The following is a 17,628-nucleotide window of genomic DNA, read 5'->3' as shown; positions in this document are numbered from 1 at the left end:
TGTGAGGTACAATTGAGGTGTGAAAGACATGAACCATTTTAACCTGCTCAATTACTATATGCCTATAATATATACTACTTCTATATGCAAGGAAAATTATTTGAAGCAATCAGTGGACCCATATGACTATTTCAATGTAAACCTAATAATGAGTTAGGAACTGAAGCTCATAAGTCATTTTCAACTTGTAATTATAAATTGACGACTGATGACTTAGCTAGATTCAGTTTGACAATGATATATATATATATATATATATATATAGGACACACTCGTATACAAAAATCAATGATTTATTATCTCAAAAAAATATTTAATTATGTAAGAAGACCTTTTGTTTCCATGACAAAATTCAATGATTTAGTATACCTACTTACATGACATCTTTAGAAAAGTGGGCCTTAGAAAAGAGAAGCGCAATACAAATGGGCCGAATTTTTTATTTATATCCAAATTTTATATTAAATTTAAAAAATTATCCAAATGGTCTGTTTTTTTCGAAAAATATCTATTCCGGAAATTTTTTTTCCGGAATTATCCTCTAAAACCGGAAATTTTTTTTTTCCGAAAACTCGGTTCTAAATCCGGAAAAAAAATTTCCAGTTTGAGAGTCCGGAAATTTTTTTTCCGGAAACAGCAATTAATGGGATATGTACCAATGTTTCATGAGAGTTGCGAGCAAATGGGTCTTAGAAAAGTTGCGAGCAATACAATTGGGCCTTTGAATATCCCAAATTGGTACAAACAAATGGGATATGTACCAATGTTTCATGAGAGTGAAGATCTTTCTAGCCTCTAGAACCGGCATCAAACAATGTGTTGGTACCGATATAAAGAAAAAAAAAAGTGTAAACTGTTTCTTATTTTTTTCTCTCAAATAAATATCGAGCGCTGACTTTCACTTGAGCACACTATTGCATACTAATTGCATGATGAAGATTGTCTTTTGTTGCATAAGCACATTATTTGTTGATAAATAAAATTGATGCTGTAACTGATAAAATCTGGTAAGTTTAGATTGAATCAGAGAGAGAGAGGCTGCATTAAATCCTTAGCCTGATCTAAGTTCAGAATGAGCAAAAGAGAGTTTTAAGAGGAATGATGTTTCAGGCAAAGCAAATCCTTAGCTTTTGGTACAATAACAGTAAAGGTCAAATGATAAAGTATGTGCTGCTCTCTGGTGTATCAACCGTGGTTCTGAAAATTGGAATCGGTAGGTTGATCATAGAATCAAAATTGGAATAATTGATTGAAATTAACCAAATTGGATTGGAAACTTGGATTTTTTGAGAAAAATAATCATGTTTCATATTAAAAAATAGGAAAAGAATTGTGAAATAGTAATTGTAAAACAATTATATATGCTGAAACAAAATATTACACTTAAATAATCCACTAATTTAATGTAATACACATGGTTCTGAAACTCGGAATCGGATACTTGACCGTGGAATCAGAATCAAATGAATCGGTCGGAATCGGAAAAATTGGATTGGAAACTCGGATTTTTTTGACAGAAGCATATTTTGTACCAAATTTGTCAAATAATCAATTCCAACACTCAAAATAATTAAATCTGGACATATAACAATCAAATTTGCACTGTATTACTTAAAAAAATAATATTTATCTAATTTAAAAACAACAAAAAAATGAATAAATTCACAAAAGACAAATGAAATATTTTATTTTTAACTTTTATATTTCATATTTTATTTTGTATATGCGTTAATTTATTTTCATTGGAAATATTTTATTTCATAAACAATTAATATTTTAATTTTACTCATGTAAAAATAATAAATAACTAAAATAAAGTCTCTATTAAATAATTAACCGGCCCTTAATTAGACAATCTAAACATCTCTTTTTAATAAATCCAGGTTAATAACCTGTCCCAGTCCGCTCCTCCTTATTTTATAACATATGTGTATAGAGTCTAGACATGGTCCACTATGAACCATGTTAAAATTTCAAAACAGTGCTATACATAATACATAAACCAAGTCTATTCGGTATTTTATAAGGATTTAACCTTTCTTCTTCTTCGTTCTGAATCAAAATTACTCCCCTCTTTCTGATGGCGAATCCCCAAATCCTTCCGACTATCTTTCATAAAATACAAAATTGACTCAATTGAATCACCAAAATACAAAATTCTTTTCTTCTGCTGATTGTTTTCTCGACCTACGACAGCACAACCGGCTGACTCGGTCCAGGTTAGTAGAATCTGTCATTTTTGCTTTGAATTGGCTCAACTCGGAGTAAAACTCGGTTAACTCGGCTTGACTCAGCCGAGTCAAGCACTTTTCATCCGAGTTTTGCTGAGAAACTCGCATAGGCACTTGACTCTGGTAAAACTCGGCCCGGTCCCGTCCGATTCCGAGTTGACTCGGAATTAGCCGATTTTTTGAACCATAGTCTAATACAAACATTCAAAATTAAACTAGTACATTAAAAATTTCATAAATTGAAAGAATGAAAAACTAATCCCAAACTTTAAATTCAATGCCTCTAATTTCTGATAGTAAACACATATATATTTAGGAAGCTGATATGAGTACCCGCACTTGCCTACCTGCACAGTACTTGCACCTAAACTGCCATAACTGCTTGTGGGGACTGCAACCGTTTCAGATCTGTAACTTTTTTTTTAATATTAATAGACAAATCTTGAAGTATGTAGTCCAAAGAACACAAGTATTTATATCTATATAGTAAACAATGTAAACGATAAATTAATTATTTTTAAATAATCGTACCCGCACCTTTTTTTGAAATTTCTGACATCGTACTCGCACCTAAACTGTCATAATTACTTGTGAGGACTGAAAATAATCGTACCCGCACTTTTTTTTTTGAAATTTTTGACGTCGTACCCGCATTAGGAACTACTAAAATGGCATGGGAGAACCATAACTGCATGTGGGGACTGAAAGTATTAATATCTAAGTATTGAAAGTATTTATATCTATACTACGCTGTGCTTACAGCAATCTCAAAAAGTATTTATAACTATACAGTTATCATAAAATGAAAATTATTTATCTTGTATGCATAAATCATTTAAAAAATACACATTTAGATCAATATCCATTCTGATATTGAACAATAAAATGAAAATTATTTATCAGTTCAACATTTTATATATTACAGATGGAAAGTATTAATATCTGTTATAAGTAATGTAGATATATATCCAATCAAGTATTGCTAATGGAGGTGGGGGAAGAGAGAGAGAATCTATTTTAGAAAGTCGTTAGTTAGGATGGTCAAATTAGAAGGTTGACTGAGTTGGAAAATATGTGGGTACATTGCGGAGACGGAGGTGTGGGTTCTCAAATGATTATTCATATATTTATTGCTTGTATGCTCAGTTTATTTGAATGCTGCTACTGGCTAGCTTATTGAAAGTAAATTTCCTCAGGCCCATCTGAAATATCAATCAATTTTTACAGTCCAGCCATTATTATCTTCCACAAGTCCCGTTTGGATAGAAGTAAGAGCCGTGTATAGCTTCTTTGACACTGTCTCTTCTCCAGTTCTGTAACTATACCTGAAGTAGAGAAACATAATGCAAGAACAGGTTAAAACATCTTTAATTTTAAACTAACTTATACAGCTAAATAACGCAACCAAATTTTTCTCAGAAAATTTTACCTATGGCCTTGGTATGTAATACTGGAGACTGGGGAAACCACCACAGCAGTTCCTGTGCAAAAAACTTCATCTGCTTCCCTCAGATCGTCAATTGAAACAAGCCTTTCACAAACCTAGTTGTCCAAATCAAAGAAGGAACAAGAAAAGAAGAAAAGAAGAAAAGAAGAAAAGAAGAAAAGAGGGTATTCATGACAGATTGATACAGATTTATAAATAACAATTAGATTTAAATAATCAGTTTACTCTAATGTCTTTTAAGCATAACAAAGCACAACGAAATCAATTGAGAGTCCTAATTGCATCATGAAATTTCTAAGTTTCAACATAATTATCTAATAGTGTTTTACAACCTTCCACATGCAAGGCAGTGCGTTAATTATTTACTATACCAAAGGCTGGTTCTTTGGTTGTAGCATAATTTTGTTCCTTGAAAATATTCAGATTATCCTTGAACTTGAACAACCAACCCTAGAAGAACTTAGATAAAAATAGACTAAACAATTATATTGCTGCTCTACCTGTTTCTTTAGTTAAAAATTTATACTTAAAGAAGACTTGAGCTGTAAATTGTTGCATTTGCTAACCTGGTAACCAATATTATGAGCTAATTCCATGATACTTTTACGAGTGACTCCTGGAAGAATTGTTCCCTTTGTCGGTGTCGAGATTACACCATCCTACATAAGATTATTAGTTTAAATTTTAGATTATATCAATTTTATGAAAATAATATATCGTTTACTTTGAAATTATAGTCATGCTTATAAAATAAGCTTTAAGTTTCAAAATACAACTCAGGGACCTTAAGTATGCTGTCTTATATTTTGTAGAAGTTCTCGCTTTTTTTTTTCTTTTTTTTTTTGTGTGAAATGATGAAGAAAAGGATACAGGGCCAGTAAAGTTTAGCTGTAAATGACAAAATTAATAAAAAGAAAAAGAAAAAGAAAAAGAAAAAGAAAATAAAAGAAATAATTATCACTAATGTTTACAAAAATATAAAATAACCTTCACAATAAAAAGATTGCTAACTGAGGCCTCCTCTAGATATCTTTTATTGACTGAATCAATATAAAGCGCATCTGAGAAACCTTTGCTCTTTGCTCTCTTCTGTGCCATGAACACCTACCCCAAATATTCAAAAATATTTAGAGTCACATAACAAGCGTATTCAATTCTTTTAGTGAAACTTTTAGATTAGGCTATTGGGTGATATAATCAACATTACAATACTTACTGGTGCATAATTGCCAATTGCTTTTACATCTCCGATCCCACCCAGGCTGGCTCGGGGGATTTCATCCTCAATTAACAAATTGATTGGTTCCATTCCCTCCTGTAAAATACAGTGTAATTTAAAATTCTGTAAACATGTTTTATCAATTTTTGGAACATAACAAGAAGTTATTCTAAATATCTACCTACTTTGAAAAAATGTCCAACAGGTACTACACAGACCAAGAACATATATTCAGGTGCTGGGGTCAATGCCAGTGTTGCTCCACTCCCCATTAACAGTGGTCTGATATAAAGGGAACCTTTTCCATGAGGAGGTACCTGCCAAAAAAGAAAAATACAGAAACAATTTATTTTGACTCGATTGTTCTTAATATCATCTTAAGATTAATTTGCTTAAAACATTTCTATAATGAATTTAATGTTATTTATTCTTCCTTATTATAATTTGCAGTGTTTACCCAACGCTTGTTTGCTAAAACAGTCTGTTTGACAGCATCAAGAAATTGATCAACAGATGGGGCAGGCATGCACATCCTTTCAGCACCTATTTGCATTCTTTTTGCATTCTCTTCTGGTCTAAATAGATGGATGCTCCCTTTTGCACTTCTATAAGCTTTTAGACCTTCGAATATACCCTATTTTTTAAGAAAAACAAATTAAATATGTATCTATTAGAAAAAATGTAATTTATTATATTTAACTATTCTAATTACATCGAACGGGCAATACAAAAAACAGGGTTCTGATTTACTTTTCTGGCAGAAAACTGTACTTCTCTGAAGGTGTTAAATACTGAAATTTATTTGCCAGAAAGCTTTAATTGTCTAAAAAAAAGAAGATATTTCAAATATTGAAAGTAGTTACAGAAGCTAAGAGTTGAATCAGGCACTAACCTGACCATAGTTGAGGACACCTGAATGAGGGCTGAGCTCAATGTTGCCATGCCGGCTGAGCTTGCCGTCCTTAAAGTTACCATCTCTTGAGCATTTCATCACGTACATGTAGTCGGTTTTTGTGAGAGTGAATCCTAGGTTCTCCCAATCAATTTCCTCTTTTTCTTCATCATTCCTGCTCGTATTAATTCAAGCGACGAATGAACTTATCATTTTTTTTTTAATTTTTTTTTAGTCATTACTGAAAACCCAAATGTATTGGTTCAGAACTTCAAAACATTTCATTATATTATTGGCTATGCTGTCCCTCTTCACTTTGAGATTTCTATATAGATTATTACCAAGTTGAACATTCTCTACAGGCTTTGAGATTTCATTATAGAGATTATTACCAAAATTGTAGGACCGTACTCTAATTATAGAAAATTAAAAAGGACCTTCATGCCAGAGTGCTTACCTATCCGAATCCAACCTCGACGCTTCTTTCAAAGAGGGTACAGAAAACTAGTGAAATAGATAAGAGAAATAAATATAAGTTCATGAATTATACATATCTGTTATCGAGAAAGTAAAGGAGAGACGACACTTCAAGATTACAGGTGAGAAAAGGCGAGAGAGATTGCACCATACATAGAGAGAAAAATGAATGCATTAAAATAATTTATGAAACTTTAAATATTTTTTTTTACCACTTGACTTTCTATTAAATAAATTAAAAAAAAAAATTCAAAGTTTTGTATATACATGTATGTACACTCGTGAAGTAGATGAATTTCAATGATTTGAATTCGTCGTTTGAAGTCAAACTGATAGATTTTGAAATTATGTTTATCAAAAAGACTTGATGAACATAGCACACACTAGCTTTCCTCCTTAATACTCACACCAACTCTCCATACCCTGTTCTCTTTGAGTCCGTATCCCCCCCCCCCCCCCCCCCCCCCGCCCCCCGTACCTGAGGTGCAATTAACAAAAATGGACGGCCCAGATTAATTCCATTCAAACTAAACTCAATCCGGTAACTGTTGCGTGTCAAGTGAAATGAATGGTCGATCCAGATTCACCACTATTGCGTCGACGTCCCTTTTCTATAATCTCCGATCTGGAGGAACGTTACAAATTAAATTACCGCATCCTTCTTTCTTTTTTAGCAGTTGTGGACGTGATAATTTGTACCATCCTCACTTTTGACTTTATTTTTTTTTCTGTGGCTGCGGGACGTTGTAGTCTGTACAAAATAAGTAAAATATATTTTGTGAAAATGAGATTTTCTGAAATTTGTACTTTTATATAAAATATATTTTGTGATTTATTAATGAAAATTCTGTTACCTGCTTGTAATTAAGTAAAAAAAAACCCATAAATTCACCGCCACTTGTCTTATTAATATTTTTTTCTCCTTAAATATTCCTCGAGTAAAATATGTTTGATTGTTCAACTTATGCAAACCGTTATAAGAAAAAACAAGTTATATACATGATTCTGAAAATCGGAATTGGAATCGGAATCGAAATCGGGTGGTCGATTATTGACTCGGAATCGGAGGGATCAGTTAGAATCGGCCGAGTCAACCTGGAAACTCGGATTTATTCGAAAAATAAATCTTTTTTTATATTAAAAAATAAGTAAAAAAATGTAATAAAATTATAATTAGTTCAAAAATAATGTTAAGATCACTTTTTACATTAATATAATCTACCAATAAAATGAAATATAAATATTCAAAACTAATCAGATAATATGTGAATAGTCGCAGGTAGTATAAAAAATATAAGAAAAAATAAAAATAAAAATTTATTCAAATATGCTAAAATAATTCCACTTATATAATCCACTACTATAATAAATTAAAATAGAAGCGTACAGACAAAAAAAAAAAAAAAAGCAGAATGGAGAGATGTACAAGAATCCACTAGTTTATAATATTTTATATGTACTTTTTTCTGTGACCAGTAATGTAGTAATCAGAAAAAGTATATAAAATTGACCCGCTACATTAGGAGCATTTGAAAACAGCAGTTCCAAATGGACATATGTAAAGGACTAAAATTAAATGTAGTAATCAGTAATGTAGTATAATATTTTAGGAACATGGTGTAGCTTGAACCACGAAGCATATTTAAAATTGTTGGGCAATAATATAGTGAAACGAGTCTACGCGAATTATTCTTCTCCAAAATTCCTGCGACTTTTTGTCCCATATTGAAAGAGACTGAATCATCTGCCCTCAGAGTCACTGCAGAGTGGGCCCCTAGTAAACAGTAACCAGTTAACTTTAATCCTTTAACACTAACTGGGCCCACTCCGCAGTGACTCTGGGGTAGGAATTTCCTGCACCCCAGAGGGCAGGAGATCTGAACTCATATTGAAAACCTAGATAACATAATCACAAAATTCCTTCTTAACAGACTCGGTCTGACTCGGCTTGACTTGGATCAAAATTTGGATAACTCGGCCGAGTCAATCCGATTCAACCGAGTTTTGATGAAAAAATCGCATGGGCATGAAACTCGGACCAAATTCGGCTCGGACCAGACCGATACCGTTCTAACTCGGCCGAGTCAGTCCGATTCAACTGAGTTTTGATGAAAAAATCGCATGGGCATAAAACTCGGACGAAATTCGGCTCGGATCACCCGACCGATACCGTTTTGACTCGGCCGATTTTCCAATCCATGGTTATATATATGTCAAAATGGAAAACAAATATTTAACAGACTGATATATACCGCAAAATAACATGTATTGCTAATTTTAAGAAGAAGAGAATCAAATTATAATTATAAAAATAAAAGATGGTTAAAGCTGAAGCAAAGGCATGCATAGAAACTTACACTCAAAGGAACTTGGGTTGCATTCGATGAAGAAGAGGCCATGGAATAAAAATGATATTGAGGAAGATTTGTATGCCTTTTAAGTTATATATATAGTTTTGAATTTGATAATCAGTTCGTAGTGAATTTATAGATGGAAAGAGAGAGGGGGCTTTATCCCTATATATATATATATATATATATATATATATAGAGTTAGGCTGGGGTGCTATGGATAGCATAGTGGCCTCTATGCTACGGCTCAATATTCGAGTTTTCAAAATCCAAACGGTCGATCCGAACCGTTCATCTTATTCTCCATATTAATATATGCTTAGAGACCAAATTTTACATTTTTCTGAATTTTTTTACTATTTATTAAGTATTTTACAAAATTGTTGATCCAACGGTGGCTGCACAAAACAGTAAAACCGTTGGATTAGCGATTTTCAAAGTGGCTTAATAAATAGTAAAAAAATTCAGAAAATTATAAAATTTGGTCTCCAAGCAGATATTAATATGGAGAATAAGATGAACGGTTCGGATCGACCGTTTGGATTTTGAAAACTCGAATATTGAGCCGTAGCATAGAGGCCACTATGCTATCCATAGCAACCCAGCCTAACTATATATATATATATATTATGCATGACTTTCATGAAAAAATTTGAACAGTGATGCACACAATGACGCACAATGAGGTTAATTTTCGGTTGGTTGGTAGAAGGGTTGCTATAAAAATAAGTAGAGTTGGTGGTGGGGTTGGTGTCATAAATCACGTGGTAAAAATATGGTGAGATATTAATTTTTTACTTTAAAACAGGTCTTATTAGTTTATTTTAAGTTTGGTGGAGATTCCAAGTAGCAAAACAAAAAAGTTGTCTATGGTCTATTTATTATGTCGATATATTTATCATAGAGATCATATCTATAAATCTATAATGTTGGATTTCAAAATTAAAATTTGCTTTCGATAGTTGTACGTGAAGCTAATCTAATATATATATATATATGTGTGTGTGTGTTAACTGCTTGTACTTAGCAGATATATTCTATCAAATTTTAATCTTTTTTTTTCAATAGAACACTAGTTGGCACCATAACGTATTAATTAATATCTGAGTTAACTTATAGATAAGAATTCAAAGTAATTAACTTCCGACATTAATTATCTAAAATATAGATCTCATTCGTATTTATTTCGCAATATTAATTTCTCAACATTGCCTAATAATTAATTTTGAATTAGTAAGACAATAAAATTGAACTTTCTTTATTGGTGACGGCGGATTTGTTTCATCTTTTTCTTTGGATCCAATTGAACCACGACCAATTAATTTTTCCACAAATTTTCTCACAGAAAACGACATTTCATCTAAACAAAATTTCCATCTTCCTTTTAATTTGGTTGACCTTTAAACTCCAAAAAAAAATATTTGAGTACTCTGATGTGTACTCGGAATGGAAGTCATCAAAAGTGTATGAAGAAAACAAGAGAGGAGAAGAGGCATCTAAAGAGGGAGAAAAATTGGGGGACTAATATGGACATTGAACACAATCATTTTTCTAAAAAAAGCAACACATCAACATCTAATAATACTACACAGCTGTCTAAACAAAAAATGTTATAGTAAAGAAACAATAAATTCATCAATTATACTCAGTCCACTCTTGTGTCAAAGTATAGTTTCAAAATTTAGAGGTAGATAATACCTACTCCTGAATAAATGTGACTCTGTCATGGGTAGCTACTAATATGTCAAAATTATTATAGTTTACTTTTATAATTGAAACAAGTACACCAATTCAAATTACACCAGAAATACTATCATATTATATGATAAATGATTTCACTGAGTTAAAAAAAAAAGACTCTCGTTTTCCTCCACATGTTTGACCTATTCGCATTTGACAATGGTAATAAAATCATTTTTTATACTTCTCATAGATAACATCAAGCAAATGGAAATATCCATTTAAGGAACATAACTGGAGAGGAGATTAAGCCATACAAAAATCAATTATTTATTATTTCAAAAAATAAAATTCTTTAAGAAGACATTTTCTTTGCATGAGAAAATTCAATGAAGTCTCCAATAGTCAGCACTCATGATATATATAGCATTTACTCGTATACAAAAATCATTGATTTATTATCCAAAAATATTTAATGCTTTAAGAAGACCTTTTCTTTCCATGACAAAATTCATTGATTTATTATACCTACTTGCATGACATTTTCTTTGCTTCGTTTTCTCTCAGATTTAATCATCTTTCTTCACGAATAAAGCAACAAGAGTGAGTCTATGGTACTATGCATATCACGGGTTGTTACCGTGCTACGGCTCTATATTCGAGTTTTTAAATTCTAACGGTCGATCCGAACCGTTCATTTTATTCTCCATATTAATATGTGTTTGGAGACCAAATTTTACATTTTTTTGAATTTTTTTTAAAATCACTTGATCTGAAAATTCTGGACCATCCAAAAACAGTGATTTTCAATAAATCTAAAAAAATAGTAAAAAAATTTCAAAAAATATAAAATTTGGTCTCCAAACACATATTAATATAGAGAACAAGATGAACGGTTCGGATCGATCGTTAGAATTTGAAAACTCGAATATAGAACCTTAGCACGGTGCCAAATCGTAATATGCATAGTACCATAGACTCACTCAAGCAACAATACAAAAAGAAAAATAGAAAAACGCTTCCCGCCTGCGTCTCCACTCTTGAATCGAAAACAGAAGAGCAATACAATTGGGCCTTAGAAAAGTTGCGAGAAATAAAATTGGGCCTTTGAAATCAGAAATGGGCTTGCCAAATCAACAACTCTACTATGGGCCTGAACTGAGTTCAGAAAGAGTTTTAACAGAGATGATTTTTCAGGCCCAGTGAACTCTTTGTTCTTTGAATAGAGAGGGCTATACAAGGGACCGGGAGAGAGGAAGAATAATAGAAATAATTTGTTGGGCTGTAACATTTTCTTTTTACCAATCAGCACACATTGTCTTATACCAGTAAGTCTTGCCAACTAATTGTCTTATCCTTAGCTTTTGGTACTATAACAGTAAAGGTCAAGTAGTGGTATAATATGTGCCGCTCTGGGTGGGTGTATCCATGGTGGTTCTGAAAATCGGAATTGGTAGGTTGACCATGAAATCAGAATCGGATGAATCGGTTGAAATCAGAAAACAAATTGTTAAATAGTAATTTGTAAACAAATTATGTTAAAACAAAATATTACACTTCACTGACATAATGTCATCCAAACATTTAAGATTATTTAGTACATTAAAAATTGCTTAAATTGAATGATCGAAAATTAAACTAATCTCAAACTTTTAGTTGAATGCCTCTAATTTCTGATAGGAAACACAATATATTTATTGCTTGTATGCCTAGCTAAATTGAATTCTGCTACTCGCTAGCTTTAAATTTCCTAACTTCATGCCCAGTAGGAAGTTGAACATTGACAGTTTGGCCCTCTGAAATATCAATCAATTTTTACAATCCAGCCATTTTTATCTTCTACAAGTCCCATTTGGATTGAAGTAAGAGCCATGTATAGCTTCTTTGACACCGTCTCTTCTCCAGTTCTGTATCTATACCTGTAAGTAGAGAAATATACTGTAATAACTAAGAACAGGTTAAAACATCTTTATTTTTATAGTAACTTATACAGCTAATTACAACGAAACCAAAATTTTCTCAGCAAATTTTACCTATGGCCTTGGTAAGTAATGCTGGAGACTTCGGAAACCACCACAGCAGTTCCTGTGCAAAAAACTTCATCTGCTTCCCTCAGATCGTCAATTGAAACAAGCCTTTCACAAACCTGGTTTGTCCAAATTCAAGAAGAAAAAAGAAAAGAAGAAAAAAAAAGAGGGTATTTAATTATTTATGACCAATGAAATCTACTGGTTTGTCCAAACCTGGTTTGCATACATTATGACCATTGAAATCTTACAAACCTATTAGATAAATAATAAGTTTACTTTTAGACATTTCAAGCTTAACAAAGCACAATGAAATCTACTGAGCGTGCTAATTGCACGCATTATGAAAAATTTAAGTTTTAACATATTTCTTTAATGAACAATTATATTACTCCCCCCTATTCCATCCCCCCACCATCCCCCCACTCTATCTCTCTCCAAATTAGTTTTATCTCATTTCAATCTCGTTCACATTTTTCACGATCTATGAGAAATTTTGCGAATATAAAACTACGAACGTTTTCTACGTAATTTTCTCTTTCAAATGAGATCCATGATAACATACTTTCGGACAAGTTGTTACAGAAGTATTTATCCCTCATCGTGCACGTATTTATACCTATACAGACATATGAAAGTATTACTATCAATTATTATAAGTATTTATACTGATATATGAAAGTATTAATATCAAGTATTATAAGTATTTATACTGACATATGAAAGTATTAATATCATGTATTATAAGTATTTATACTGACATATGAAAGTATTAATATCAAGTATTATAAGTATTATATGCAAAAAAATACTTTCAAGTATAGATATAAATACTTGCATAATGAGGGATAAATACTTCTGTAACGACTTGCTCGGAAGTATGTCATTATGGATCTCATTTGAAAGAGAAAATTACGTAGAAAACGTTCGTGGTTTTAGATTCGCAAAATTCCTCATAGATTGTGAGAAATGTGGACGATATTGAAATGAGATAAAAAAAAACTCACCTCTAAAAACGTGCATGGTCCCCCATGTGATTTGAGATTCCCCCCTACTCTCTATGAAAAAAACTTGCATGGTCCCCTAAATACTTTCGTGCTTAGAGATAAATAATTTCGTTCTTAGAGATATATACTTCTGTACGTAAGTATTAATACCTTATGAAAACAAAATGACAGCTGAAGTTTTTTGGTATTTTGTGCGGGGTTAATTGCGGGGTGGGAGGTGCGGGGTTAATTATCAGCCTCCTTCTTTAATAGGGTTCCGAACTGACAACCTTTCAGTCTTTCACATAGAAGGCATTGCATTAGTCACTATAATAAAGACTGGTTCTTAGCTTGTAACATAATCTGTTCCTTGAAAATATTCAGATTATCCAATAACTCAAAAAACCAACCCTAGATTAACTTACATAAAATAGACTTAAGTATTAAATTGCTGCTTTCTACTTGGTACTTTAGATGTAAATTTATACTTATAGGAAGACTTCCGATCCAAATTGATGTTTTATTCATGGTTCCGGAAATCGGAATCGGATTTTTGACCGCCAAGTCAGAATCGGATGAATCGGCCGGAATCGGTAGAATCGAATCGGTAACTCGGGTATTTTTGGCAGAAGCACCTTTTGTAATGAAATTGTCAAATAACCCACTATAACACTCATAATAATTGAATTTGAATTGATAACAATTAAATTTATAATGTATTATTACTTATAAAATTAATATTTATCTAATTTAGAAATTAAATAAACTATTCCATAAAATATTAAATAAAGCTTAATAAATTCACAAAAAACAAATACAATGTTTAATTTTAACTTTTACATTTCCATATTTTATTTTATAAACAATTAATATTTTATTTTTCTTAAGTAAAATTAAAAAATAAATTAAATTAATGTTTTCAAAATAAATGACATTAAACAAAAACCAAAACAAGCAAATACAACTATTTTCAAAACAAAAAAAAACCAAACAAATAAAAAACCTAATCTGAAAAAAAAAATGAGGCTGCATCCGCTAATTGCGGTCATGAAAGAAATCGAATTTTCCAGAAACAAGGGTTTTTTTTTTTTTTTTTTTTTTGGTCAAATGGTATATTTAAAAATTTCGGGTGTCACTTAAAGCTGTTAACGTTTGACTTTTGACATTTGATAGAAGCTAGCGTGTAAAACTTATTTTTAGGTTCATCCAAAACTAAAATATTCCGGTCTTAATATTTATTTTTTGGCTGCATGTGGCACCATGTTCTCATTTGTCGATATATATCTCTGCACATCCATCTTGTATGTTTTCCAAACTCAACTAATTACTCTTGCAAAAGCGTAAATTGTGCCGATGGGGCTGGATGAAGCATGAGGTCCCAGCTATATATAATATGTTAGTTTATATTTAAAAAATTCTCCGTGATCTGTACAGAAATTTTATATTTCCATAATGGCTCTTTATATTCAACAAGTAATTCAGGACCGTGTAATAACCTGATCTGGTTTTAGATCTATGTACACCGTCAAAATTCGTAGACCTAAAAATTAAGGGGTGGGAAAAAAAAAAGTGATATGCAATGCAGACATTGCATTCTCTGAAACAAATGAAAGAGATTAGAGAACTAATGTTGAAGATAACAACACCGAAGCTCGAAGCCCAATTATTCATTTCTGGATTCTTCAAGAAATAGGAAACCGACTTAATATGGTCGGTTATGATCATGGAACATACTAGAGAGTACCACTATAATACATTGTACTTAGAGCATCTACATCCCTGAAACTATTACAGTTTCTAAGCTGATGTGGCAGTTTCTAATTCAGTTTCATAAATGTGGGAGAGTTTCTTATTTAGAAACTATGCATGAAAGTTTCTTATTAAGAAACTGTTTATAAACTCTATATTGGCCAAATGATTGGCTCAAATTGTTTTTTTTTTTTAATTTGTTGCTGACGTGACTTAATAGAAACTTTAAAATGAGTTTCAGGGATGTGAAAGTTAGAAATTTTAGAGACCATAATTTTTAAAAGATAGTTAACAGTTATTTAGAAATCCTGTTGAGTTTTAGAGATGTAGATGCTCTTAGAAGCTTCTATATATACTCTTGTATCAAGTATACTGTAGAAAAATTATAACCGACATTTGACATGTATAAATAGGTAATTAATGGATCATGTAGGTTAGTGAATCAGAGTGTATGTAAGGCGTGAGTGTGAGTAAGAAAAATAAGAAGCTTTGTACTCTTCTTGAGTAATAAAAGAAATTATATTAGATAAACTCCTCTCTTATTTCAATACCACAATCCGAGTCACAATTTCCAACAACTAACGTAGTAGAAACTAGAAATTTGGTACAAATAAAGGGCCCAATTAGATGATATTTGACTATAAGAAGAAGAATATCAGATATTGAGATCCAAACATAAATAGTTAGAAGAAGGTGATAAAAATACGAAATTATTTCATAGGTTTGAAGCTCATAGAAAATTCAAGAATAGAATAATTACTAGAATTGAAACTAATCCAAATATAACCAAAAACATGCTAGTGAGTATTATAAAAATTTACTAGAACAGCAAGGGGCTAGATTTGCTTCTGTTTACCATACTTACTGGGATGAAATGGATATCCTGGCTTATCAAAAACAGATAGGATTAGAACAACCTTTCACTAAAGTTGAATTGCATAAAGACCATAGTAGGAAATATCGGCCGATACCGATCCGTATCGGCCGTGACCGATCCGATACTAGTCCGATACTCGCGATAGTGTGTTAAGCTTCAATCTATGGTATTGGCCGATACTGGTCCGATATTGGTCCGATACGTATCGGTATCAGCCGTGACCAATCCCGATACCGATATCGATATTTCCTACTATGATAAATACATCTTTAAGTTAGACCCTAGTGGTTGATATGGTTAATACTATCACGTCTAACTAATTCGCTACAAAGATTAAATCTCATGATTTTACGAGGAACATACCACATTGCTTGTGAACAAAATCATGAATGCACTTCTCGATACAACATGTAGAAGCATTCCGTTGGTCGCTAAAATCAGACCGAGTCACAGCATGTTGTTGGAAAAACTATTCTCACCAAAGAAACAAGTTTTTTTTTATTATTTAATTAAGAACATTAATATACTATACCTTGATTTTCCTTATTAAGGGTAACCTACTTTTTTTTTATCCGCTTTATAAAATAGTTTCTGTTAAGGCACACCTACAATTTTTTGTCATCCTCTTGAATTGAGAGTAACCTACCTTTTTTTTTCTATCACAAATGCGAAACCTTGTTCTTTCCAAAACAGCCGATCTAATTACTTGAGGGCACCAGTCCACAGAGAGAAATGGAAACAGGAAGAAAGGACTTCAGGCCCGGCCCAAAACATGGTTTCGGCCCAGTTCTTATAGCTTTGTTACCTTCTCCAAACATATAGACATACAATATATAACAATACATATGAAGATATACAACCACAAAGAAACCAGGCACAAAGGCCCGGGGACCAATAAGGTCCGTTATATATATCACCAGAACATATATTTACAGCACATAGAACTCAAGTATAACATTTATTTCCTAACTGAAAGCCCACAAACATGATAGGTACGTCTCAGCCACACCACAAATGCTTCGACTAATGATGAAAATAACATGAAAATAACATGAAAAGACACAAAACATGAAAGGCCCATAAAAAGGATAGAATGTCTCATCTCCATAATTGCTTTGATCATCGACAGCCACTCAATATTCTATGACGAAATTAACATGAAAGAATATTCATCCTAATGAATTTGTATTCCCGTAAATTTTTAGATTTTTTTTTTAAATAAACCAAAACCCATCACTATTTTTTTTGTTAAATAAACAAAAACCCTAAATGGCTCAGATTTTGGAAAGGATCCGTGCCTTATGTTGGAACCCATAGAAACAGAACATTTAACTTATTCTTTGTAGCATTGTTTTTATTAGTATTATTTTTTTGACAAATTATTTTTTTATAACTTTTTTTATATTTTTAGTACAAAACAAACTTTTACCAAAAAATCCTAGTTTATGGTCCGATTTGGCCGATTCCAACCGATTCATCCGTTTCCAATTGCATGGTCAAGTGACCGATTCCGATTTTGATTCCGATTTTTCGAAACATGATTTAGGGTTACCCGCACTAGCAATGTCCAGTGAAAGAAAGTGTCGGCCAGAAACTGATTATTAAATATGAACTGATTATTCAGTTTGAAATTTTAAGTTACTGTTTGTGAATTATAATGTAATAAACAATAATTAAACTAAAGTAACTCGA

General features: G+C 32.0%; 1 protein-coding gene across 4 annotated transcripts; it reads right to left on the bottom strand.

The window, feature by feature from the left end:
* Positions 1 to 2,434: 2,434 nt before the first annotated feature.
* On the bottom strand, positions 2,435 to 8,716 carry LOC144545239 (branched-chain-amino-acid aminotransferase 3, chloroplastic-like). Of its 4 annotated transcripts, none has more exons than XM_078293826.1 (11): positions 8,624 to 8,716; positions 6,247 to 6,293; positions 5,790 to 5,964; positions 5,355 to 5,531; positions 5,083 to 5,214; positions 4,895 to 4,993; positions 4,666 to 4,782; positions 4,245 to 4,337; positions 3,661 to 3,773; positions 3,359 to 3,556; positions 2,435 to 2,541 (listed from the first exon to the last, which is right to left on the bottom strand). In XM_078293826.1, exons 1-10 carry the CDS (start codon positions 8,663 to 8,665, stop codon positions 3,442 to 3,444), a joined length of 1,110 nt encoding a protein of 369 aa, XP_078149952.1. In that variant the 5' UTR covers positions 8,666 to 8,716; the 3' UTR covers positions 2,435 to 2,541; positions 3,359 to 3,441. The 4 variants fall into 4 exon arrangements, with proteins under 4 accessions (XP_078149952.1, XP_078149953.1, XP_078149954.1 ...); XM_078293827.1 differs by having other exon boundaries at positions 2,435 to 2,546; positions 3,362 to 3,556; XM_078293828.1 differs by lacking the exon at positions 4,666 to 4,782.
* Between the last annotated feature and the right edge of the window lie 8,912 nt (positions 8,717 to 17,628).

The sequence above is a fragment of the Carex rostrata genome, chromosome 27 (genome assembly GCF_964058835.1).
Source record: "Carex rostrata chromosome 27, lpCarRost1.2, whole genome shotgun sequence".
NCBI lineage: Eukaryota > Viridiplantae > Streptophyta > Magnoliopsida > Poales > Cyperaceae > Carex > Carex rostrata.
Note: the sequence above shows the minus strand (reverse complement) of the source record. Positions and strands in the feature narration are given on the sequence as shown.

What these genes read in the sequence shown, in the direction of transcription:
- LOC144545239 (XM_078293826.1), bottom strand. Translation starts at nt 8,665, where the DNA reads ATGGCCTCTTCTTCATCGAATGCAACCCAAGTTCCTTTGAGT. An exon ending in CAACCCAAGTTCCTTTGAGT is followed by an intron (nt 6,294 to 8,623) that starts GTAAGTTTCTAT and finishes CTATTTCACTAG; the next exon opens with TTTTCTGTACCCTCTTTGAA. An exon ending in TTTTAGCAAACAAGCGTTGG is followed by an intron (nt 5,215 to 5,354) that starts GTAAACACTGCA and finishes CTTTTTTGGCAG; the next exon opens with GTACCTCCTCATGGAAAAGG.